This window comes from Mycteria americana, chromosome 7 (assembly GCF_035582795.1).
Source record: "Mycteria americana isolate JAX WOST 10 ecotype Jacksonville Zoo and Gardens chromosome 7, USCA_MyAme_1.0, whole genome shotgun sequence".
Taxonomy (NCBI): domain Eukaryota; kingdom Metazoa; phylum Chordata; class Aves; order Ciconiiformes; family Ciconiidae; genus Mycteria; species Mycteria americana.
In genome coordinates this window covers 6,218,569-6,243,286 of record NC_134371.1, presented here as the reverse complement: position 1 = coordinate 6,243,286, position 24,718 = coordinate 6,218,569, and the positions used below count along the sequence as shown (strand labels likewise).

General features: G+C 41.2%; 1 protein-coding gene across 1 annotated transcript; it reads right to left on the bottom strand.

Moving 5' to 3' along the window:
- Window positions 1-1,132: 1,132 nt before the first annotated feature.
- On the bottom strand, window positions 1,133-20,534 carry SEC62 (SEC62 preprotein translocation factor). Its single transcript, XM_075506853.1, has 8 exons — window positions 20,435-20,534; window positions 12,024-12,132; window positions 11,527-11,632; window positions 8,611-8,821; window positions 6,882-6,974; window positions 4,264-4,324; window positions 3,181-3,300; window positions 1,133-2,570 (listed from the first exon to the last, which is right to left on the bottom strand). Exons 1-8 carry the CDS (start codon window positions 20,468-20,470, stop codon window positions 2,104-2,106), a joined length of 1,203 nt encoding a protein of 400 aa, XP_075362968.1. The 5' UTR covers window positions 20,471-20,534; the 3' UTR covers window positions 1,133-2,103.
- Between the last annotated feature and the right edge of the window lie 4,184 nt (window positions 20,535-24,718).

Below are 24,718 nucleotides of genomic sequence, written 5' to 3'. Positions count from 1 at the left end.
TTGCCAGTGCACGTGCGCTGCTGTGCTCAGCGTATAGCAGTGCTAATTTGTAAATGGCTTCTGGAAGGTCATGCGAAGGTACGCGAAAGGTCAGCCACCCTCGTTCTAGCTCCCGTTGGAATCAGCAGGAATCTAACACCATGAACTGCGAGGATGTCTTCAGCACAGAGAACATTTGTGTAACTCCGCACTTGGGTGGTAAAAAGCAAGAGTTACCAAGCAAGCTGTCGTACCAGCTCTTCAGGTCAGACGTACCGTGAATTACAGCGCCAACGAGCCGAAGGTTCTTGCACAGAAAGAAAGGCAGCTCAGTTCTCAACACTGGACCTGAAGATGCGAAATGCCAGCACAAAGGAAACTAGCCTCTGTGGGAGCAAAGAGCGTCTTAAACCAGCTGCTGAAATGAGTGAAAAGGCAGCTGTTAGTCAAGATGCTTCGTCATCACACAGCGCACATCTGAAGACAGCAACAGGACTTCGTTAGCTATTTTAATCAGTGGTAACACACAAGTGTCCAGGAGTCAATCCATTTAGGTAATGGGTCCTTTAATTTTTTGCTAGGTTATTAAAAAAGTGATCCAATTTATCCATTTCCTTATGGAGTAAATACTCAGGAGATTTAAGAAGCAAATACACCATATCCACGTATTGTTTATCAACACACCCATTATGATGTATGTATTTGCACAATCTGAAAAATTAGCATCTTCATCCAAAATGCCGATGCTGGAAGGAAGGGGAGGCAATTTAGGATAGGAAAAAAAGTTCTCTAAATCAGTTATTAAAACATCAAGCTGACCCTTATCTTCTCTGAGCAGGTTCGGGAGACGATCAAATCTATAGTTACTGTTAAAGTAAGACCACTAGAGGAACGATGCCAAGTTAACTCTGTCAACGCTCAGCTAACCAGAACATACAGTACATCCTCCAAATGCCCAGTAGAAAGGAATGCGCAAGAGAAACCGCACAAACTACTCCAAGACATTTATAAACAAATTATTAATGGTTGCTTCATATTAGCTTTGAGTTACCTGTATTTCTGAACAAACGAATGCTCTCCTGCCTCTTCAGTTTAAAAAGTATTCCAGTTCCAGAATCTAGAAAGTTTTAACATTAAGGCATACATACAGCTATGTTGTTTGCTTTCATTTAATAAAGATCAATTTACTCAAATACATGGAATGTTGGCACAAAACTAAAGCTCTTGTGGAACAGCTACTGATCATACACAAATACTCTGTGAGGTCCTCTTGACTTGCATTTCTCTGATAGATACACCACAAAATGGCTTTAATAATACAAACTGAATGCTGGATCAAATCTCTAAATAATAAGTAGCAGTTAAAGTAAATGGTTTGCTTTATTTGTAAATTATGTACAGAATACATTTGTTTTTTTTTAATTATGACGGAGCAGGGGAAAGAAAACAGCCATGATTTCCAAACCGTGCTGCTTCCTGCACCTGCTGGAGATGACACCTTTCTCTGAACCAGATGTACAAAACCAGTTTGGATTTCCTCAGTTGCTGGCACACAGTCTGGAGAAACAGAGAACGCTGCAGCCAAATGCAGCACTACCAGCTTTTTATATTCTCAGCAAAATACTTCTGCTAAAACTAGTTTTCTCAGGAAAGTTTTCACAATCTTTTGAAAATAAAAATCGAGAAAAATATCAAGAAAGCTGTGGGCTAAGAAGGGCTTTACCTAACTAGCTATCAAATGAGTATAACTAGGAATAATCTGAGATTTGGTCATTCAACTTTTACCTCTTTTACAAAAGCAAGTTTGAGAAGCTAAACTAATTGACCAGTTCTGCAAGTACCAGAAAATGATGGTTTTCGGTATGTTTGAGGACAATCTGGGCACTCTATCAATCAATAGAAAACTTGTCAGGTTGATAAAACTTCTGTAAATGGATATTGATGATTAACATAGTACCAAGTAATCAAGTTAATGGTTAAAAAAATGAAGGAACTAGATATAAAACCGTTTGGTAACGTGTATTTCAGCAAACAGAGATGCTACTGTATGGTCTATGTTTTGGTGATCAGCCAACAAAGAAAATCCAACCATTTGCACATACTTAGTCCCAAAACCACAGTGAGTTATGATTTTTCATGTGAAGGCCTACTTTCCGTATCTTCCTCCTCTTCCTCTTCACAATCCCCTTCATCTGTTTGCTGTTCCAGTTCCTCTTTTGTGATCATTTCAAAGTCGTTTCCGTTTCCACTACTGTGTTGGGACCTGTCGTCTTCACGCCTATCACTGTCAGTGTCTGAATGTCGCTCTCCTCCCGAGCCGTCTGTTCCCGAGTTCCTCGTTGCTTCTGTTTTCCCATCGTCATCTTCCTTCTTCTCACTATCTGATTTCTCCTCACTGTCATATTTTTGCTGCTTTTTGGATTCTGATTTTTCCTCTTTCTTTAAGTCTGCTTTTGGTCCTTTGTATTCGTGGGTGTACAGGGGCCTGAAGGAGTCAATGAATCCCACGTCTGCCGTAAGATTTGGCAGGAACCAGAAGTGATGCCTTCCTCCAGTGATGAGCCAGATGATAAGGAAAAGGATGCAGCGAGCTATTTAAAAAAAAGGGGAAATGTTGGCTTTTTATTGTAAACATCCACACTGTAGAACAGTGGTGTAAGAGATATCCACTCCTAACATCCACCCAAAGCCAGGGACAGGGGCGACCCTGGGGGGAAATCTCTCCTTCTGCAGTAGCACCGTGGAATAGTTTGTTCTCACCGTGTCTCCCCCACCCCGTTACCCTCATCTCTTACCTAGGATTTAGCTCTTCATCCCCTCTGCTAGAGAAATACAAGGCAAAGAAAGCTTTTAAATGCTGGTTACACCACTCACACTACTGAATCTGTTCTTACGTACAGTTCTTGGGTTTGTTTTGCCCCCCTCCCCCCCCCCCCTTTTTTTTTTTAAACGGGGGCAGTAAACAAATCTCCACTATACAGGAAACACAACAGGTGACCCAAGCGTGAGCTTGCTTTCTTCCTGTGGCACAACTCTGACGCCCAGTGGCCAGGAGGGAAATACACAGACGGAATCGGTCCGGCTACTGCTAACAACTGGCAAGTGAGAGCATCACACGTCTCCGACCACGTTTAAGAAGCTGGCTGCGTCTCCAGCCTTTTAGACTTCACCTGCTATAAAGTGAAGATGACCAACACTTACCAACGGCAAGAAGAAGAATACTGGCGACAAAACAGCCTGCGCCTACGCTGAGGTAATAAACACCAACACGCATTTCTGCTGGCCAGAGCGGGAACAGAGTTGCAGCTATGACAGCAATCACTAAATAGAAAGGTAAGAAGAAAAGCATGAGAAGCACGGGTAGTTTTTCCTGGTACGTGTATAAAAGTTCTAGGCTTACCATTTATTCAAGGTACTGGCTCAGTTACTGACAGTAACTAAGTTACTAGCAGAGTTACTGACAGTATTTTAGGCTTTGACTGAAACCTTGTCTAGTCCCAGGGCTCCTGTGCTCATACTGGGTAGAGACACACCAAGGACCACATTCAGCAACTCTAAGTCGCTGTGCGTAGTCATCGGAGCAAAGAGAGCGCCTCTGAGGAGAGGGCACGAGCAGAGGTGAGCAGGGAGCTGCCTATAACCAGTGCAGCAGGACACAGGCGCAGGGAGCTGGGTGGAGATCATGGTGGCCCCAAGGGCTGGTCAAAGGCCTGAATATGGCCCCAGGGGATGACATGAATTCTCAGGAAAGGAAGTTCCCTCAGGGCGAGGAAGCTGGAAGGTACAGGTCAAGGGTGTTAGACCAGCAGTACAATGATCTGTTAGTTCACTGATGTCAGTTAACATCAATACTAATTTAGATTAAAAAATAAAATTAACCAATTGGGCTCATCCTACACAAATACAAGTTCCAGGGTCAGAAAGGTATCATTCATAGTTTCAGATAATTCCTTTAACATCTTTCACATTTTTAGATAACCCACCACACTTGCCTATTGGGCAACTTACTCGTTAGCTTAGAGCAACAGAAATAAACAGCTTGCAAACTTGTGCAAGTTCAGACATTTGCGAAAGCATGTTCCAGGTTTGGTTTTGTTCGTTTTAAACGTGTAGCCCCTCCATCCTGAGATCAAAATTCATATAATATGATGGGTACCAAATCATGCTGACACTGAAGAGCAAAAGCTTTGTCCAGGAAAAAGACAAATCTCCCCAAGGACAGACAGGCCTGTTGATACTACACCTACATTTAGGATGCGCTCACTAACATCTACTCTTACTTACCAAGTACAAGTCCCATGGCAAAAGTTTTAAAGTGAACAGGGTCATAGATCCACACATACACCTACAACAGAAATAATCTGGTTTACACTTGGAAAACAAGCTCTCTGCTAAATTATTCCATTTATTCCCTCATCCAAATGCTTACTGCCACAATATTATACTTGGTGCTGAACAAACGGCCCTGTGATCAGTACCGTATCAGGGCAGAGGAGCAGGGCAAGGGGTCACGTATCGTAGGCAGGGCTATACTTTGAGCAGGACTTGAAGCGGGTTTCTTGCCAGTGAAAGAGGTGCACCAGGAGACAGCCAGCCAAGGGGCTGCACGCCTGCGTGCCCACGCTGACTGCCTTAGCTGGGTGCTGATTATAACGTGAGCCACACGGCAGGAGGCGTAGGGACACCGTGCTGCTCAGGCAGGACACAATGCAGAGCCGGGCAGGGCACTGGCTGTGCTGGAGGCTTCCAGCCAGGAGGGGAAGAAGGAAGGGAAGGAGTTTCCAGACTGTGTAAGAAAAACAGTGGAGATCTCAGACTGATCTCTCAAAGAATCACTTCATGAAAGAAGTTGTACCCAGAGTAACTTACAGGTGACGTAAAATCCTGGGAACAACAGACAGACAGTAAAACTGATGGGGAAATGAAAGATTTAGAAATATCACTGAATCAAGGTTTGGTTTTATCTTTCTTTACTCATTAATGTTGTTCAGCATGAAGCCAAAAAACTTTTGTAAAGATACAACTTCTCAGGTCCACCCAGTGGAAACAAAAAGATACTTCTGGCTTTGAAGAGACTCCCTTATGAGAAAAAACAGGCTGAACATACGGAACAGAGCAGCCAGCTGAAATGCTCGATTCAGCTTAAGGCCCATTTGATGGCCTCAGGTAAGTATAACTACCCTCTGTTCCACAGCACACTTATCTAAAGGTCTGTGGTTGCAACAGTCTAGCACATGTTTGCATGAGAACTGCAGATCCATTTGAATCAGATTTGCTCAGCCTTGTGAAAAAAGCTTCTTGGTAAAGTGCAGAATTTTGTGAACTAGTAAAATTAGAATACTTTTTTTCTTACTAAACAGTTTGAATCTTAACTACTGTTAACTGTGAAAAGAAGCTGATTACTAGAAATCAGCAACCCTCATAGCAGAGGAGCTAATACGAACTGGCAGGAAGACACCTTAGAGGCAGTAATACAGTTTTTCAGTGTGATGCAACAAGTATTTAATATTCTACTTCTCACAGGGTGTGAAAGTTGATTATATGCAGGCGTAGCTCTGCTGCCAGTCGACTGTTCTGGGAGCCCAAACAAACTGAAGATCAGGACTGGCGACTGGGCTACAAGATAGCGTGTAATATTCAGTGTTTGTAAGTGCAAAATAATGAAGAAAAGGAAAAAACCAGCTCTAATGGAAATACACAAGGATTGGCTCTAAGTTAGCTATTAAAGAAAGATATTAGAAGTTGCAGTTCTTAAAAAAAAAAGTCAGCTCATTAATAAACAAAACAGTAAATGATGTTAAGACAAAAAGTAAGTACTGTTATACTGCAAACACAGTACTGCACCCTCATTTTGAATGCTACATGCCATTCTGGTTACTCCATGTAAAAGACAGTAGGGAGAGTGAGAGGTAGGTGTGATTCTGTATGAGGTGGGATGAAACAGAGCAAGGCAGGTTGTAACAAAACTGAGTAAAATAAAGATACATAAAGGAAGTACATTTCCACACAAGTGATTTATTTACAGTGTTCACTGACATGTATGCTTTATAACCAAAGGTATACAAGAATCTTAGGGGAGATTCCAGTACAGGGACACACAGCACCAACACAGAGCATGGTGTAATTTTGTTGAAGTAAAGACTTACCACTTATCCCAAATCTTAAAAGCACAATTATGACTCTGTACATTACAGAGGTGTTAAAGAATTAAATTCTTTCTCTTCCAGGAAAGCAAAGTACAGAGAAGTATATAGGACCACCATTTCAGTGGTAAAGCCAGGATGAGAATTCAGGAATGCCCAAGCGTCACTGTTCTGCTCAGATCACAAAGTCAGGCAGCCTCTGGATGGCAGATATTTTTTATTTCCCCTCCTGTGACTGAACATCATGTTCTACAAGGCTTGTCTTTTGTGTAGAAATATTTCAGCACGACAATGGCCATAAGCTAAGTGGGGTTGGAAGGGACCTCAGGAGGTTTCTAGTCCACCCTCCTGTTCAAAGCAGGGTCAGCTGTGAGGCGAGGCCAGCCCAGGTTACCCGGGGCTTTACCCAGTCTGGGCTTGAAAGCCTGTGAGCACAGAGGCTGCAGAGCCACTCCGGGCAGCGCGCTCCAACACCCCATTACACCCTGAGGAGAAACATTTCACCTCATGGCTGCTAACATGTAAACTACTGGCAATTACGATTTCTTTTACATTTTTTTATGTTACTGTCCTACATTTATCTCCATCTCACCTCCTTGCAAATATCTAAAAATCTGATGTTTCAAGATCAGCCATCACACTGCCATTAATTTTTCTTTCAATGCGTCAGGAAAGAGTTTGCAGAAATCCAGTAAATTAACCTATTATCTGACAATAGTACATTGACACTAAAAGTTAGGAAGTACCCATAAATCTTACCTCATTTCCATCCAAGAAAACTTGGTCTTCGTGTGGCTCAAGTTTAAATTTCCTCTTAGTTTCCTTTTTCTTGGGTGTTCCTGGGGTCTCATCCTGAGGACAAACACAAGTTATATATATTTAAAAATTTAAAAAAAAAAAAAAATTAAGAGGGTCTTAATTTCTAGTATTTTCATATATTGAGTCTGATAACTTTTCACAAACTTAAGATTGCGTTCGCTTTTTTTTTTTTTTTTTTTTAAGTAAGGATGCTTTATTTCCTCCTGTTCTCATTTATTACCAACTGGGTACCTCACAAATAAAGGAAAATTGTAAGGAAAGAGGAATTTTATTTTTAGTTTGTGTCTAAGGACTAGACTATGACTTCAGGATTACATTATGTCTTCAAATGCAGAGCAAAGCTGCTGATATTAACAGAAAGTCTGCCCAAAGATCAAGAACGGGGTGCAACGCTTCATAATCACTAACTTTACTAGAATTATTTGGTACCTTGGTGCCATACTCACCACATGGGCATCCTTTCAGCATCCGCTTCTGCCTGTTTATTCTCTATCCTCCTCAATCTCTCTTTGGATCTTGTGCTTCCTCTTCCCTGTCTCCTGTTTCCTTCTCTCTGCTTATTTCTTTGTTTGAAAATAACTTTCTAATTTTTGTCCTGTGTTGTTGTTCAAGTTACTACCTTATGTAGTGGCTTATATAATCCACTAAAATATCAGTTCAATAAATAATGATTAGTTTAAAAAGCTAACATTACATTTAATAATGTAACTCTCCAGATGACAGGGAATTGGAGGAGTTAACTTTCACAATCAGCATTTTGAAGTACCTCAAGAGTTCAGTTATCTTATACTGGCTTCTATGTTTAGACTGGCAGCAAGATTGTTTTGTTTATAATTCTTTTATTAGCCATGTAGCTTCCTTCCGAGATCTAGACCTTTGTACACGTAGGCCACACCTCTCACTAAATGTGCCATTATTTCACTTAGGAGCGTCGGAACGGGAATCACATTTGAGCGCTACCCTACTAACACTCACTGGATTCATACCACTGTATATAGAAGGAAAAACACATCCCCTCATCAAGTGTCTCCTGCAGATTCCTAACATTTGAATTTAGGAATTCTGTTCTGCTAATAAAATAAATCAGGAATGAAAACATGAAAAAGCACATGAAAGCTTGTACAGTAATAATAGTTTGAACTTTAAAGAAAGTAAATCAGAAGTCTGTGAAAACTAGGCGTTACGCAGATTAGTAACGAAGCCGTCATACAGAAAAGTGGCCCGCTATTACAGACCTGTTTACAAGCACCAAGTATCAAATACTACATTCCAAACATTCTTATTACCAAACATTGTTTTACATGCACAGCTGCACTGTTTTAAGTCCCATGCATGTGTCACTCTATGCTAATGGACACTTTTACAAAGCATCATTGCCCACTGCAGCTGAAGGGAAGTCGTTTGTGATGACCTCAGTCCACATTAGAAGATGAGGAGGTACGCAAAGGCCCAACTGGAGCCTCTTTTTTGATCTAGATTGAAATCAGAACAACTCCAAATTTAAAAAAAAAAAAGACAAAAAAGCAGCAGCATATTTTAGAGAAAAACAGTCAAAAAAGGTATGTCACGTTTTAGAGCAACCAACCATATTTTTAAGCCAATGTAATCTTAACAATCAGTTACTATATTCTCTGTTACAGATTTGTCTTTTCTTACAGATAGTACTTACCTTCTTACACTCCTCTTTCTCACCATCCTTTTTCTTCTCCTTTTCTTTCTCCTTCTTAGTTTTTTCATCTTTGCCACTTTCTTTCTTGCTCTTTTTCTCCTCTTCTTTCCCACTCTCAACCTTTCCTTTTTCCTTTTCTTTCTTTGTATCCTTGTCAGGTTTCATTTTCATCACTTTTAATGCTCGATGAAAGAACTGTTTTTTCAGGAGTCTTAAAATGAAAAAAGTTAAATGATACATTTAAGTGTGGCTGCGATAATAACGTTTACACTCAATTATGTTATTAGATACCATTCTAGATTATCTAACATAATCATGAATAGCATGACTGAAAGACAGAGGTCACCATCATCTCCTCTGTTTGCAAATAAATACACCAGACCTAATTATCATGTGTCTCACCTCTTGCTTTGCTTTTTTTGCTCATCTGTTCAAAACCGAGTAAAACCCGTATGTTTCTGTGACAGCATTTTGCATAGATATAAATGAATACGCAAGATGCAGGATGGAGAAAGCCACCAGGTCAATTTAATTATCTTTCCCACTGATGCAACTCCAACCAATATTTATTTTCAAGTTTGTGTCAATGTATTTCATAGCAAAAATAGGAAATATGGCTTATCAAGTTCCTTGGTAAGTGGTACACGAGGAATAAGATCACCCTGTTGAAACTGTGGTACATATGCAAGCATTCCGTTCCTGTCAGCTACAAACATACCTTATAACAAGTATATCTATGGCCAGCGGGGCACCAGGAAGTAGTATTTGGTAGTCTTAAGGTTGTCACCAACAAGTAATGTCCTTCAAAGGACCATAGCCAAATTCAGAATAGGAAGAGCAGTACAGAATACTGCTCTTCAGACTGAGAGGAAGCAGCGGGTTGTGAAATTCAAGCACTCATTCACACCAAAAATCCTGATCCTGTGCATCGCATCAAATTGATTTGATTTCTTTCATCTCTTGCTGCAGACCAAATCCTTATGCTGGACTGCTTGTTAAATTACAAAAACTCACTAAAGAGACAGAAGTCATTCTACCAATTAAACTTATGTGCATGCTGACTATCAAGCAGAGTTGTTTCAAGTTTATAAAAAAACCCTTCCTTCGGACAATTGTTGACATGGATTCTCTTTCTAGCAACAGAAGATCACTTGTTTGGGAGAAACTACTTTTCTTCACAGCTGGAAGTTGAGAGGGCTCAGGTACTGAGCAGCCCACAGGACAGGTCTGACCTGCAGAATAGCTCTTCCACTTGCAGGAGCTACCTCTGCCTCTGATGGAATATAAAAAGAGGGACTGTGCAAGACCTACTGCTCAGAGCGTGCAGCCACGGTACCAGTGCAGCCAACAGCCAGGTCCTGAAGCGGGACGGACCTTGACACAACTAATGAAGTCCAGATCGCTTGCCGATTCCCGACTTGTTAACCTTCTATAGGTCTGCTAAACAAAGCATTACTGACGTAGCTTATTTGTGACAAATCCCCTCCACAGAAAACTTACTGAACTTAGATCAACGTGTCAGTGTACCGGGAGACCTTACGTACTGGAGCAGCATTATGAATTCAATTAGTAACTTGTTTTAAATATGCAGCTGATCGACGCAGTTGACAGGGGATGAAGGAGCAGGATCTGATATTTGTTTTTTGTTTGACAGGGCAGGTAAAACAGGCAATAGCCACACCAAGAGAGCTAAGGTACTTGTTTTAGTAAGAGCCTAAGCAGCCTCTTACACTGAAGGGATTATTTTTGTATTAAGATATTCCTCCATCCCTTCCAAAAGGCAAAGGAAGTAGACAGTGCTAATGTTTAAAACTCTGAAAACAGCTTCAGTGACCAAAGGCGGCCTTAGTGTTATTAGCAATATAGAAGCAAGCAAGAGGAGCCAAACTGCAGACACAGTATAGTGCCAAATGGATCATCATGGCACAAAATGATACTGGTGATAAAAACCATTGCCAGAGAACAGAGGGTTAAACTGATTTTCTTTGCACACTATGCAGGCATTCTTTACACTGCTGAAGCTGAAGGACTTAACCAACTGTTGTCTCATCTGATGCTTTAGTAACTGAAGAACAAAGACACAGACTCCTACCTCAGTCCAAAGAGACTGGAAGGGAAAACTTATTTTTCTGCTTGCATTAAAATAATGCTTTTTCCTAAACTTTCTTGAAGAAATCAGCAAAAGGATTAAAGTTCGAACACAGAATCAGCCTTGCCTCAGCCCTGAAACTGGGGGGAAGAATCTCACCTTGCTGGATGGCTATCTAAAAGAGGGCAGAAAAAAAAATATTAGCCATAAATATTAGACTAAATTAGTCTAATAATTATTAGTCTAATAAATAATAATAAATAATAAATAATAATTTATTAGTCTAATAATTTATTAGACTAAATATTAGCCATATTCTTCATTTCTAAGTAGCTTTTGCAGAGCTCTCCAAGTGTAGACAGCCCTCTTAACGCTATGTGTCTGCCCCAATTGAGGTATAGTCAGAATATGCCATTCATCTAAGCAAAGCCCTCAGAGTACACTAAGCAGCAGGGCCATACCATTTGAGAGGCATAAATTGAACCTCAAAGTCCAGCTTCTGCCATGATGGCAGACTAGGTCCACAGGAAGGAGAGACTCAAGAGCTGTGACCCTGCTAACTTAAAATAACTATAAAATTTAGGAAAATCGTTTTGTTCATCTTGCTGCCCCAAGCAGCGTAATGAAAGCATGAGAGAGTTTTGAGAACAAAAATGATGAAACTACATTGTTTCCACCCTCAAACAGAGTAATAAAATACAATCATTATTTTTACATACAGCCACAAATGTTTTGGAATGCACGAAGCCTAAGTGAAATTGGTTCCTAACAAGACATCTTGATAACTATACTCATTTATAAAATTGATGAACTAGGCTAGGTCATACCTGTTGCAGTAGTCAACTACAGACTCTCGGGTTGTAAATAAAGCCTCTTCCCCTTTCTTTGCCTTTGCCCATTTAGAGTCCAGGAGGCAATCTACAGCTTTTGAGGCTAGAGGGAAAAAATGGAATTAAAAATGCATTAAAATTAATGATATTTATTTTAATGTTTAGTCTACAATCCTTGAACTACACCAACCAGTCAGTTCTGGTGATACTCCACATCCTCTCAATCTTTAAAGTAAGACTAGCCACTATTCTGAAATACAGCACTCTTGACAACTACACACCCTTACATCAGAGCAAAAAGTTTATTGTGTTTACTTCGGGCTGATAAGATTAATTTTATGGCTATCTAATGCCTAGATAATTTTTCAAAACCAAACTGTAAGATCAGTACTTATTAGATAAAGCACTAATAATGAAAACAAAACAGCCCCCCTCTCCCCCAAGTACAATGCTAGAAGAAGAAAGTTTCATTCTCTGGTTAAAAGTAACCCTACCAATAAAATAATCAACTCGGTGGCCCATCATGTTGGTGGATTTTGTTGGACAGTTGAACCGTAAGTATTTAGCCACAGCCTTCTCCTCTTTGAATGGCTCACCGACCTCCTGCAATAGTAAAAATGCAAAATTAATACAGTTTTAAACACATGGGAAAGACACTCATTTGGGCTCAAAAATCAGATATTGCAAAGTCCTCATTATTTTATGGCAATATATAAATAACAAATAAAATGTAAAATATGTGAAAATAGGTCAAGTCATTTTCCCCAAGAACTTTCTGTCTACATAAAGCAAAAAAGCATTCCTTTACGAACTCCTTTAACAGCTCTGTAAAAAGAGCAAACTAAAGGAGGAACTAAGAGGAAAGCACTGGGCACATGGAAAGGTGCTTACAGCATACAAGCTTGGATGAAAACAGCTGTGAAGCTGAGAGCAAAGAAAAACAAGAGTGAGGAATACGCATGTATGAAGTGACAGCAATGCAGGCATACTGACGGACTACAAAGCAGCTTGAATTTCATGTGAAAGAGGAGAAAACCATGCTGAAAAGCAGTTGAAAGATTTGGCTAGAGAATTTCAGTACCACTGCATGGCTACAAAATGACTTAAACTTCAGAGTACCATCGAGATTCTTCCAATCTAGAAACTAGGAGCATCAGTATAAAGCACAGCAGGACGAAGCACACGAACGTCAAAACAGCCGTTTTAGGAAAAGGGAGCGCTTAGCCTGCATGCACTCATAAATTCTGGACATTTACCAACTTGCAGAGATAGCAGAAGTCAGAGATTTGTAAGACAGAAGGATGGAGGTGGGCATTTTCAATTACGTAAAATTAAGACCTAATATTTGTAAGCAGGAAAGGAAGACCTTTCTAATGTTCCTGCTTCACAAAAACATCTGAAACAAACATTTGGCATATTACACTGACTCATGCAAACTTCCTCAAAAATTCCTTTCTGTAAGAGTGCTTTTAATCAGTAAGGCTTAATTCTCCAAGTCCCTCCGCTACTCGTAGATCAGTAACACAGAAACACTCGGACATCTTTTCAGACTGCCAGTACCTCTTCTGTACCTATTTGTCTCATGCTGGCCAAAGAAATAGATTACAGAAGCCACAAAACAGATTGGTGATTTAAAGGAATATAGAGAATTCAAAGATTCTATTTAAAGACATAATGTTTTTAAAGGTCAATAAACATATACAACCTCCATTACCGCTTTTAAGATGTATAATCATAATGTTGCAAGAAGCATGTTAAGTGGAAATGCAAGGTCGAATAGATGTTGTTACACCAGAATAAAAACTTCAGATGGTGAGAGCTGTTAATTTTCAACAGTTTGCACAGCTAGCTTTCAAAATCAACTGGTTAATGAATTATCCTTCTGGATGGGATTGTTGCTTTTCCTGTCCGAGAACAATTTTAAAGAGAATAATATACACATAAGATATCCAAATGACCAAAAGCACTCCGTAGTTTGTTAGTTCTGAGATCACTGACATTTTTTTAAAGCCTAAATTCTTTATATGTATGCAGAAATATACTCACCAGTTAGACAGTTTTAACAACATGTGCCTTAAGCCAGATGATCCTAACAGTCCTCATATAGATTAAATTAACTCTTTCTCCATGTTCAATCCCTTTTTTTTTCCCCTCCCAATTTTAAAAATCTGTATAACTCATGGAAAACTATTCACTAACCGACAAGCATGTATGCACATAATTTATATACTGTGGTTTGATGTCCCCTTATATGGTACAGTTGTACCAGTAATTGTAAATCACTGATGATACTACCAAGTTTGGTACCAAAACAGATTTGGTTTAATAGCAACAAAATGGGTTACAATGCGTTTAAAGAAAATGAGTGAATGTGTGCCATTGTTATCGTATGGCTCATGCCCTAGGTACCATGGAGAGTGATGACTACATGCAGCAACTGAGTTTCAAAAGAATGCTTTTCTAATATTTCCTACCAGCAAATTAAACTGAGAACAACAACTCCCAGGGTAAATGTTCTTCACAGCACAGATGCTAAAGCAGTCAGAGAAGCTACAGATCTTTGCATCAACGTTAATTCCTCTGCTAGGAAATTTTTTTTTTTCTTCATAAAATATTTATGATTCTGATAGGGCATGTGATGTACTACACAGGCAGTGGCTGGCACCAGGACCTTTTTTGGTTTTGATCGCTCCTTACTATCTATTGCTTTGTCCTTTTCTGTGGGATAGTTTCATAACATCCCAAACAAAGAAAGCTTCCCTGTGAGAGAGACAGCCACAGTTTACCTGAGCTCATTCTGAGAAAGTTTCCCCTGCAATTTAATCCCTATTTTTCATCCTATTTTCAGCCCTTTATTTGCAGAGCCAAGCTTCTGTTAAAATATTAAAACAGATGGCTGACAGAAAATAACATTACATTTAATCACAAAGTGAAATCAACAAAAGCACTGAAAATTTCAGTATCCTAAGCACAACTTCTAAAGATGTAGTTCAACTGATCTCTATGTTCAGTTGTAAAAATAGCCAAACCCCAGGCATTTCAAGCCTCCTTATACATTCAGAAAACGATTATACAAATTAACCAAGGGGTAGTTCTCAATAAATTATAAAGCTTTAAAACAGATGACACAGCCTTAAAAAGGATATGAAAACTTCCTGATATTTAAAGTTTGGTCTCATAGGAAAGACAGCAAGATTCAAGAAACATGTCAGGCAATATATTTCTGGAATGTTGTCAAATGTCTTCTCAATTAAAATTCTATGACTAAACTGTTTTCAATTAATAAAAAAATAGGATAGTGTCAAGCTTCCATATACTTCTGCTCTAGATTTTGTTTTAGACCCTTGCATCTACTTTAATTTATATATCGAAAAATGCATGTTGTCACTAGACAGCATGTAAGATTTAGAGATTCATGATCCCTGATAATTTAGAAACTCTGGAAGAATGCCATTAAAAATAAAATGAAACCTGATATCTTATTTATCTAGACAGAAGAACTCAATCTACAGGAAGACAGGAAAAGCAGTGCTCAGCCTACCTACTTATTAGAAATGCACTGACATTTTAAAATTTTTAAGAATAATTCTCAAGTATTCCTATCAAAATTCTGCTCTATATGAATTCATAAAATGATGTTTAGATTTTCAAACCACTCAGCGACCTTCCAGACCCAGTGAAGTGAAAGGAAAACCCTAATCAGTTTTTTTTTACCATTATCTCCCAAAAAGAAGTCTAGCACAGCGCATTCTGAACTTCCTTCAATACACTGATGTAGTGCCCAGTTAATTCAACCTCCAACTGGGACTGCAGCAGCAAAGAGGCCTGTATACATAAAAAATAAAAACACCTGAACTGAGCTATTAAAACTAGTGTGCCCATGAGCTTCCTTCTCCCTCTCATCTCTACCTAAGTTTGACTTACGCAGGTTCTCTTACTCCTGGAACCACTCAATGGATGTCAAAAGGCCAGAGCATATTTGTGGTTTGAAATGTCACTCTTCCCCCCCCCAGCATCACAGCTGCAAGAAGGCAGGCATGACCCCAGACAGGATGATTTCCTTCCACAACACTGTAATGTAAACAAGGTTTCTGGAAAATCAGAACAGAGTAAATGATGGTTATCACTAACAAGAGAAGTTATTTCATGTGCAGACAAACACATTACAAGGATTTATGTTCCTCTGTTTTAAAGGGGTCATCAAAATTCTTTGATTTCAATAAAATGAATATCTAGTTTATTTCTTTGCTCCTACATCTGAGAACTTAGATTTTCAGAACACCATCCCTCACAGAAGACTTCTGAAGCCTAATACTTTATGCAGTTTTCAGATAAGCGAAAGAAGAAATTTAAGCACACTTGTCATGTGCAGCCTCTTTTTCAAGCTGAGAGGCTATGTCAAAACCAACACTGTGTCAACCCATGTTCCATTCCTCATACCTCTCCTCATATTATAAGGACACTACAACTGCATTAGCATTATCTTCTCTGAAGATGATCTGAGCACATCAAAGCTTGGGCTGAATCGCAAGATTATTTTTTCCTTTCCCTGTTGACTCTCAAGACCTTAGACTAGAAGATGTTCTGTGGCAGGAGAGTAGGTACTCCTCATCCATCCTGCTGAAACATTTACACTTTGCCCAAGATAAATCAAGGTGCAGTAGGACAGAGAAAAAGCACACAAATTAGCATAATTCGATAGATCACTGGGTGGGAGTGGGTCGGGGGGGAAACAAACACATTAGGGTCTTAGGACTTGCTCTTAGGACTCCATCTATATTTTCTTCAGTGATTAATGAACATAAAATTGTCCAGCTCTTGGCACTGATGACCAGTACATGGATTGCCTGAGGTCTCTTAAAAGAAACTGTGGCAGAGCCATGCAGAGAAACCAGTTCTGCTGGAGTACCGTGGCTGTGTGCTAGCCACAAGACATTAACTTTTCTTTACAGAAAAGATTAACAGATTTTTTTTTTGTCCTGTACATAGCCTGTAAAAATAAAGTATTTGTTTTCTTCCTTCTTTCTCTTCAGCCATCACTAATTTTTTTGAGCAAAAGCCGTAAACATACAGAGTTCTAAAACACACACCAAAGGAGCAATGTACAGTACTTTGAAGCCAAAACATGCCAGCTTCAGTCCTCTTCTAACCCCAGGCCAGTTGTTTCAACTTTTTCCCTTCCCACCTCCAAAAATGTAACTCAGATTTTCAAAAGACAGCGGTTCTTTTTTTACTGACAAGTGGGGCTGCTACTTTCAATTCCTATTTTTCTGCGTTTCTCCCCCCTCCTCAATCTTTGTTTCTTCCTCCTCTATCACCCGATACCACTTACTTTCGAAGAAGTTATTTAGCCATTCTTTGTTATCATCCCACTCAGCTTTACTAGACTTTATGAGAAAATAAAGACAAATGGGCAAGCTGGATTAAAATCTGCGTTACCGGAAAACTATTGCATTGTCATTTCTGAAGATCGTTTCCATACTCATTCACAAAAAACTGTAGCATGGGAAACAGCAATGCAGCTGTTGCACATTTTCCTTCCAGCAGAGCCCAAATCAAGACAGGACAGAACTGTAGGCTACAACAGTTAATATTGACTAGTAGATGTCCTTCATCAGGAGGATCTCAAAGCTTGAATCCAGTGGTTCAAGAGAAAACAAAAGTCAACGAGGAAGGTACGTGTCATTAATGGCACGTACAGGGCATTGACGCCACCTCAGCCATCAATTTGTAGTGAGACATTTGCCTAAGAACTGTTTTCTCTATTTATAAGAGCAGTATTTATACGCATTAACATTTCTAGAGTAGAGGACACAGCACTAAGGTGCTATGCAAGTGCTATTAATTGCAACGCAAAGATAAATAAAACTTCACATGGGCAGAATAAAACTGTGCACAATGGAATCAGGCCAACGCAATTAAAACTTAATGCCTACTTAACAGTCAAATTGCAGACCTGCCAACAAATTGCCACGTGTTACCCAGCTGAATGCTTGTCAAAGTAACAAACTCTGAAGATTTTGGGCTTAAGCGAGTATTTCGGGATACGTATGGAACCATGTTTTTTTCCCCAAGAGATGAAATAGTTTTGATCAGGTTGCTGGAGTAACAGGCATTCAGACATCCCCCATGTTCTGTCCACAGTAAAGATACTAAACTAGCCATTAGACAACATATGCTGTTTTTCTTTTAATAAGTCCTTTATACACAGCAAGCATTCTTGATTTCAGAAATTCGAATCATGTGGGGGGCCACTGGTCTGTAGGATGCAGATTGCTCCTACAGACCAGTCTCTTTTCACTACTGCATGTCTGAAGTAATCTCCATGTTAACTACAGTTAAACTACCATCAAGAATGACGCTTTGAAAGCTTTACCTCTAAAAGGTCTTCATTCAAACTTTTGAAGTTAAGATTTCTGCAACTTCCATAACTTTCAGCTTGTTGCCAGAGGAAGAGTCTAAGCTATGCAATACAGATTGGGCAATGTGTTCTTTTATGAAAATGCATTCTATAAAACACATCCTTCCTGTTATCAATTCTCATGGAAAACACAGAAAGTAGGCTCAAAAAAAATAGTTCAATAGAACTTTGAACTATTTTACTGAGACTTTTTTCATGTCTCATCTCATGTTTAGCTAGCCGACCTAACTACCATGATTCCAAACTTGATGGTAGGCATAAAATCCTATTAAAATTATTCAGAACCCAGTTTCTGTACATACCAGATTTGTAATTGAACTCTATTACATCAGCCTCTTCTACAGCTAAATAGACCATGTCCTGCTAAGAACCTTAGTCTTGTCAAGAAATACAGCTCTACTTAATGACAAGGGGGTATTCAAATGTCAGACTAGCATACAGTACAACAGTCTCTTTATTAAGGGGTACACACCATGCTAAAATAAGTACACACTTCTAAAGCACTTGAATCACCTACAAATAAACATCCCAGACTTCATTTTAAAAGAAGAAACTTGCAGCATTACCCTGAAACACGATAATCATACTGTAACTACACCAATAAAGTTCAAAAAGCTTAAAAAAAACCCAAACCAACTACCAAGAAAAATACATATTGTTTTATTCACTGACCAATTAAGAACATCCTCTGGGCATTCAACACTATCCTTTGTTTGCTGTCTTGTCTTCCCATTGTTGTCAACATATACTGGGAAACTACCAAGATGCAACAGACATTTATCTACATAATTATATCACAAATTTAGGCCACAATCTTAAACCTTAAGTGTGAACACCCAGACATCGATTTAATTACTAACAATCCGGGAAATACTTTTACTGCTAAGAGGCTGGAAATTAAGCATGTGCTTAAGTGCTTGCAAGACCACAGCCTTGGGTATTATACAAAACATTAAATTACATTTAATTTGGTTTTGATGAATGCTTTATTGAGCTGTTATCATCCTTGGTAAGGGACAGCCTATGATGATTATGAAAAGAGAATAAAGCCTGTGATGCCTGAATGCCTGTGATTGATAAGGCTTGCTTAACAAGATTCTGATTAATTACTCTTTGCATTCCGCCCCCCCTCCCCAAGTAACTTGAATTAAAAGGGGAAAAAAAGAACCATTACAAGTACAAACACATCTCCATCTTCTTGGGGGAAGGGAAAGGAAGAGAAAGGAGAGAGGGCAACCAAGCAGAAGGACGACATATGAAGCGTACATTGTTGAATGGCTCTATGATTTATCTCGTGAATATTAACAAAACATTGTTTAGGCTTAGGGTTAATAATACATAACAGTAACAGGCATTATAGTAACTGATGCTGTAACTATGCCCAAAAACTCTGCATTAAAAACTCCATAAAACTCACTGCACTGTTAAAGTTATATATTGAGAAGTCCAGACTTCCAGGTAAGTGAAAATACCTAAGCAGTCTTCATTTTGCCTTTAAGTGATACCATATAATTATCACTACATTTTAACATCACCTCAAAGCTGATTAGGTCTATTTTTAGACGCAGTTGTTTGTTTACGTTTTCTAAAAACAAATTTCCTTTCCTCACCACATCATTTCCTGGCTGGGGCATGTTTGTTTTTAAGATGCTTATACCGTCTGTCCCGTGACTTTTGCTTACGAATCACTGGAATAGACACGCTGGGTGTCAGCTCTAGGCTAAGGTGGCTGCTCGCCTGGGTGTTTTGAACGTTGTTCTTACCACATTAAGCTATTGTTCGACACGGGTAACGGGTGAGATCTTAAGTAGAATATGGCGATTAAAAATAGGTAACAGCTCGAAATCTCACTCCCTGGTCAGCAAGAAAGACGATGTACTTTTGAGGGCGCAGATCCCCAGAAGACAGAACCGCCGGGCCCTCGGATAACGGACGGGCCGGGGTGCCCCGCCGGCCGCCCCTCAGCCCTCCGCCGCGGCCGGGGCGGCAGCCGGTGCTGGGGGGCCCGGGGCGGCAGCGTCTGCAGCACCCCGAAACGCTCCTACCTGTGCTTCTCCCCCGCGCAGCGGGCTCCCGCTTTTCTCAGTATTTACCAGGATTTACGAATTTGCTAGAAAATTCTGAGGAAAACCTGTGCCCCCGGTGCCAGCCCGGGCTTTTACCGAGCTCCGGTGCGGCGCTCCCCCCGCGCTCCCGGCGCCTGCGGGGCTCCCGCTGCCCCGGCGGCGGCCGAGACGAGGGTGCTTCCCTCACCGCCGGCTCCCGCGGGCCGCACAGCACCGCCCGGCGCCGCCGCCGCCTCCTCGCAACGGCACGGCGTCGGGGCGGGGAGGCCGCAGAACCAGGGGGGAAGCCCCTCCGAGGGGCGGCCAGGCCGCCCGGCGCAGCTCGCCCGGCAGGGCCGAGCCGCCCTGAGGTCGGGGAGGGGGAGCTGCCGCCTGGGGAGGGGGCGCGGGCCGGGCAGGGAGAGGGAGGCTCGGCTACCTGGATCCGCTTCCTGTGCCTCCGCCGCTCCGCCATGTTGTCCCCGTCTGCTCCGCCGGTGACGTGGGCCAGCGGGGGGGCAGTGGCGGCCTCGCGAGAGGCGGCGGGAGCCGGCGGAGGGGCGGGAAGGCCGCGCCCCCTCAGCCCCTCGCCGCGCCCGGTGGCGGCGGAGGGCCCGCCCCGCCTCAGTCCTTCAGCCCGCCTCGGCGGCGTCGTCTCGCTTCGCCTCAGCCTCAGCCTCAGCCTCAGCCTCAGCCTCAGCCTCCTAGCGAGGCGATGCCGGGCGCTGAGGGAGAATCGCCTCGCAGCATCCCGGCGCCGGGCCTCCGTTCTGGTGGGCCGCCCCGGTTCAAAGGCTTCGCTGCCCGCCCGCGGGCCCAGGGGCCGGGCTGGGCCCCCATCGGGCTGTCAGGCCCCACGCACGACAGCAGTCTGGTTAATGAGAAACTCCGCGCGGGGGAGATGTAGCCTTTCCTGCACCTGTGCCCGGGCTTCACCCAGCGGTGCTCAGGCCCCAGCGGCTAAAGTCCAACTCCCAAATCGGCATTGAGGCCTCTCACCGCCCGGTTCCCTCGCAGGCAGCCGGGGCTGCACGCCAGAGCCTACCCGAGGCAGGAGGCAGCGCTCCAGCCACGTCCTGGCCACGTCGTCCACAGGCTGGACAAAGCCGGGGTGCCCGTTGGTGCTTAGAGGCGTCACTTGGTATCTGAAGAACTAGCCCATCCCGCTGGAATAAAGGTGCTTCAGCTCTTTGGTAGTAGAAATCTGTATGTTTAGTTTTGATACTCCTAAATACGACGTTAGACCTCAAAGACACTTCATACAGCAGGCCTTTGTTAGTTGCTACTTATTTAAACACGCTCTGATTGCTCTGACCTTGTCATATACCTACAGAATTAGACCTAGAAAGCAACCTATATAGAGTAAAATGGCCTTTTGTCAAAGGTTGTCCCGCGTGCTTTCGCTATGAGGTCACTCAAGTTAGCAAAGCATATAATGGTTTATCCTGGCTCCATGTTTCCAAACCACACCCTGGCACTTTGGGATGGAAAAGTATGTGCAGTGCTGTATTGTCTTGTCCAGTCGTTTCAAATCTTGTTGCCCCTTCCTGTTCCGATGATTTTTGAACCTCTCAGACTGAAAACTAGGTAATTAAAAACCTAAAATTGTTTCCAGCAGCATATTTGCCCCTGAGTCACCATGCCAGTTTTTTGTGTTTTTTCTGGTACAACATCTTTTTCTTTTGAATGTTTTCCTCTTGCTGTTGCTGGGCAGAAAAATCTATACAAGTTACAAATTAAGCTGACTGACTGCAGAGTGAATGAACTATAAAAGTATAATTCAAAAGATAAAATCGTAGGTATAGGGAATTAAAGTTTTTATGGTTACAACAAAACAAAGCCTTGGTAAAAGTAGGCAAACTGCATTTATCCAAAAAATACATTTTTAAGTTGGCAATCTTTTTAGCAGTTATTTCATGTGCTTAACTTACAGTAACATAAAGGCACATCTGAAATGGAGGCTTTCCAGCAGAAGTTTTAGCCATCTGTAACGTACAGCCTGCTAATAATACACAATGCCTGCAGTAAGGATTTTAGCACGGCGTAGCTCAGAGCCTCTCAGCTATCGCTGCATAGGCACAAGCTGAACTTCAGCTGGGAAAATCCTCCCTGCTCTATGGGAGAGGCTGTGTGGAACCATGCTCCTGTCTGCTCGCTGCCCTCATTGTGCAGAGCGCAATCGCCACGTGACGGGTCTCATACCAGATCGTCATCCCTCTATACCTCTACTTTCAGGCTCTTTTGAGACCTTACTTCCCATATGCCTTCTGCATCTTGGAATCTACTGCTGATTCATAAACCCACCTTTAATGCTTAGCTGTTCATTTTGCATTTTTTTGGCATGGTGTATTATCTGCAGTACATCAAGCTATTTGCTGCCAGAAAAGCACCTTGGATTTCTGGTTAATCTCTATTTTCTTTTTTTTTTCCACAGAACTTTTAATTCATCTGAAGTTTGAGAAACACTAACTTGCAGAAGCTCTTCCCAGGACAGCTGGGCATGCAGCAGCAGATTGATGTGCAGCACAAGGAGCAAACTGATCACTTCAAGCAGATCTGTGGAGAGGACCGAGGGATGGAAAGTGGGCCAGGGAATGCGTCCTCCAGTGTGAGGCACTGGATGGTAACCTTCCTACCATTATGGAGCATAGAGCCTGTCAAGACTGAATCTTATATGGGACAAACTTATTTGCAGTCATCAGTATGGCGGGACAACAGGAGAGGAGGAAGTGGCTGAATCTCAAGAAAGCCAGGGAGTGGAAGTGAAGGTTCAAACTGCTTGCGTTTAAGGTTAGTGTCTGTGTCAACTGCAGGGCAGGCTGCAGAAAGAAGCATTTCAGAACCATGCAGTAAAGTCACAGCCCCTTAAGTGCCAACTGCCATTTTGATCAGAGTAGGGTTTCAGAATCATGACCACTTAAATTACTGTTGTGAAGGATATTGCATGCAAGTGGAGTGGTTTCCTTTTTCAACTGAAGCCAAACCGTTGGCATTTCATTAGCCTCTTTTCCCTCCTCCTACTCCTCCTCTTTACCCCAACAGTGTGATCGAATACGGCAGTATGGATGCTGGAAACTTAGTTCAAAGAACAGCTGGATACATTCATGAAACAAATATGCATCATGAGCTATTAAATATAAAAATCACCTCTGGTTGTCTGCGTGATAGGTCCCTGGTGATAAAGGGAGTATTCTGAGATGTTTGCTTTGTTCTTCTACTGTGCTTTAGGTATCCTCTCTTGGCCTCTGAGGCAAGACACTGAGTTACTCTTTCTGGTACATATTTTCTTGTATCCTTATATTCACTTATTCCTGGCAATTTATCGGCATTTGTGCTATGAGCTTCAGCACTGAATATGGGTTCAAAATATAAGGAATATGGGCCTTGTACTGTACAGCAACACATACTTTCAAGGCAGGTTTAGCTAAAATCCACCCACAAATACATGAGTCATTACTCAGAAGCACACTCCAGTGTAGACATATCCTGAGTCACTTTCATCTCAGAAGCTTATAAATATTTAGTTAGCCACTTAGCTTTTAATTTAGCAGAACAACAAAGATTCATTAGACAAACCTCCAGAATTGTCTTTCACTAAGAAGCTTCTTAAATACTTCCACTCTTGCAAGTTCCTTTTCATTTCTATACAACTCAGAATTATTTGATACATATAACTTACAAAACCCATAGTTGAGCTAAGAATGAGTTTCTCCTGATTCTGGTCCTTCTGTAATTAATTTCATCTATTTCAAATACCAGCTTTGCTCATTGCAATAATATATTTTTATTTTAGCAATAACTGGTGAACTCTAATAAAGACATGACTCTCCTGATGCGGAGTGGCATATAGCTCTTCCTAAAGACCACCGTCAATTCTGCTGGTCCAGCAGACCGTGCTGGAGTCAGTCGGGGTGTGCCTGGACACATAAATATGTTAAATGGAAAATACATAAATCTATTTTTTTGAAGAACCAGCTGAGGTTTTGGGGAAAAAAAAAATTTAAAAAGGCTTGCTTGTATCTCTGTTTTTTGGCAGTGGCAGGAGGGGAGAAGAAGAATGGTAATATTTAAGGATATAGCATTAGGAAAAGCAATTTGTTATTATTTTATAAAATCATACATTTGTGGTTATGACTACAAGTGTTTGAGTTACAAATATTTGTTATATAAAAATGTTATTCTTGAGTTTACATCTCTCCAATTAACAGATTCAACGAGAAGCTGGTGATTGCTTTACAGACCACCTTTCAATGCAGACAGTTTACAGACCGCTGGAGGCCCATGAATCACAGACTGAGCAGCACTCCTCTCTAGTAGAGCTGTTTGAACCCTGTAACTGAAAGGTAATCAGCAAAGACGGAAACCAGACTGGCTTGATGCTTTCTTTTTTCCCCTTGGTCAGCAGTGCTTTTTCTGTTTGCTGTTTTGGTTGATTGATTTTTATTTCAGTAATTCACACACGCAGATGCCACATATATGTGTTTTTAAATTTTGATAAAGCAAATCATCTATTCATGTCTTCGCTGTACTATAGGAAAAAATACTGGTTCATTCTCTGTACAACACGGACAATAGGTTCCTCTTTTCTACAATCTAGATAAAAGACTTTGCATCCTCACCAACAGAGAAGTTGTTGGTTCAAGAAGAACATGTGGATAAGTAGCAGAACTAATGTCTGTCTGGAAGAATACAGGCTTAGGTAAATTTGGCAATGGGACAAAGG

What these genes read in the sequence shown, in the direction of transcription:
- SEC62 (XM_075506853.1), bottom strand. Translation starts at nt 20,470, where the DNA reads ATGGCGGAGCGGCGGAGGCACAGGAAGCGGATCCAG. An exon ending in CCGAGTTGATTATTTTATTG is followed by an intron (nt 11,633 to 12,023) that starts GTAGGGTTACTT and finishes TTTTCCCTCTAG; the next exon opens with CCTCAAAAGCTGTAGATTGC. An exon ending in TGCCATGGGACTTGTACTTG is followed by an intron (nt 3,301 to 4,263) that starts GTAAGTAAGAGT and finishes CTTTCTATTTAG; the next exon opens with TGATTGCTGTCATAGCTGCA.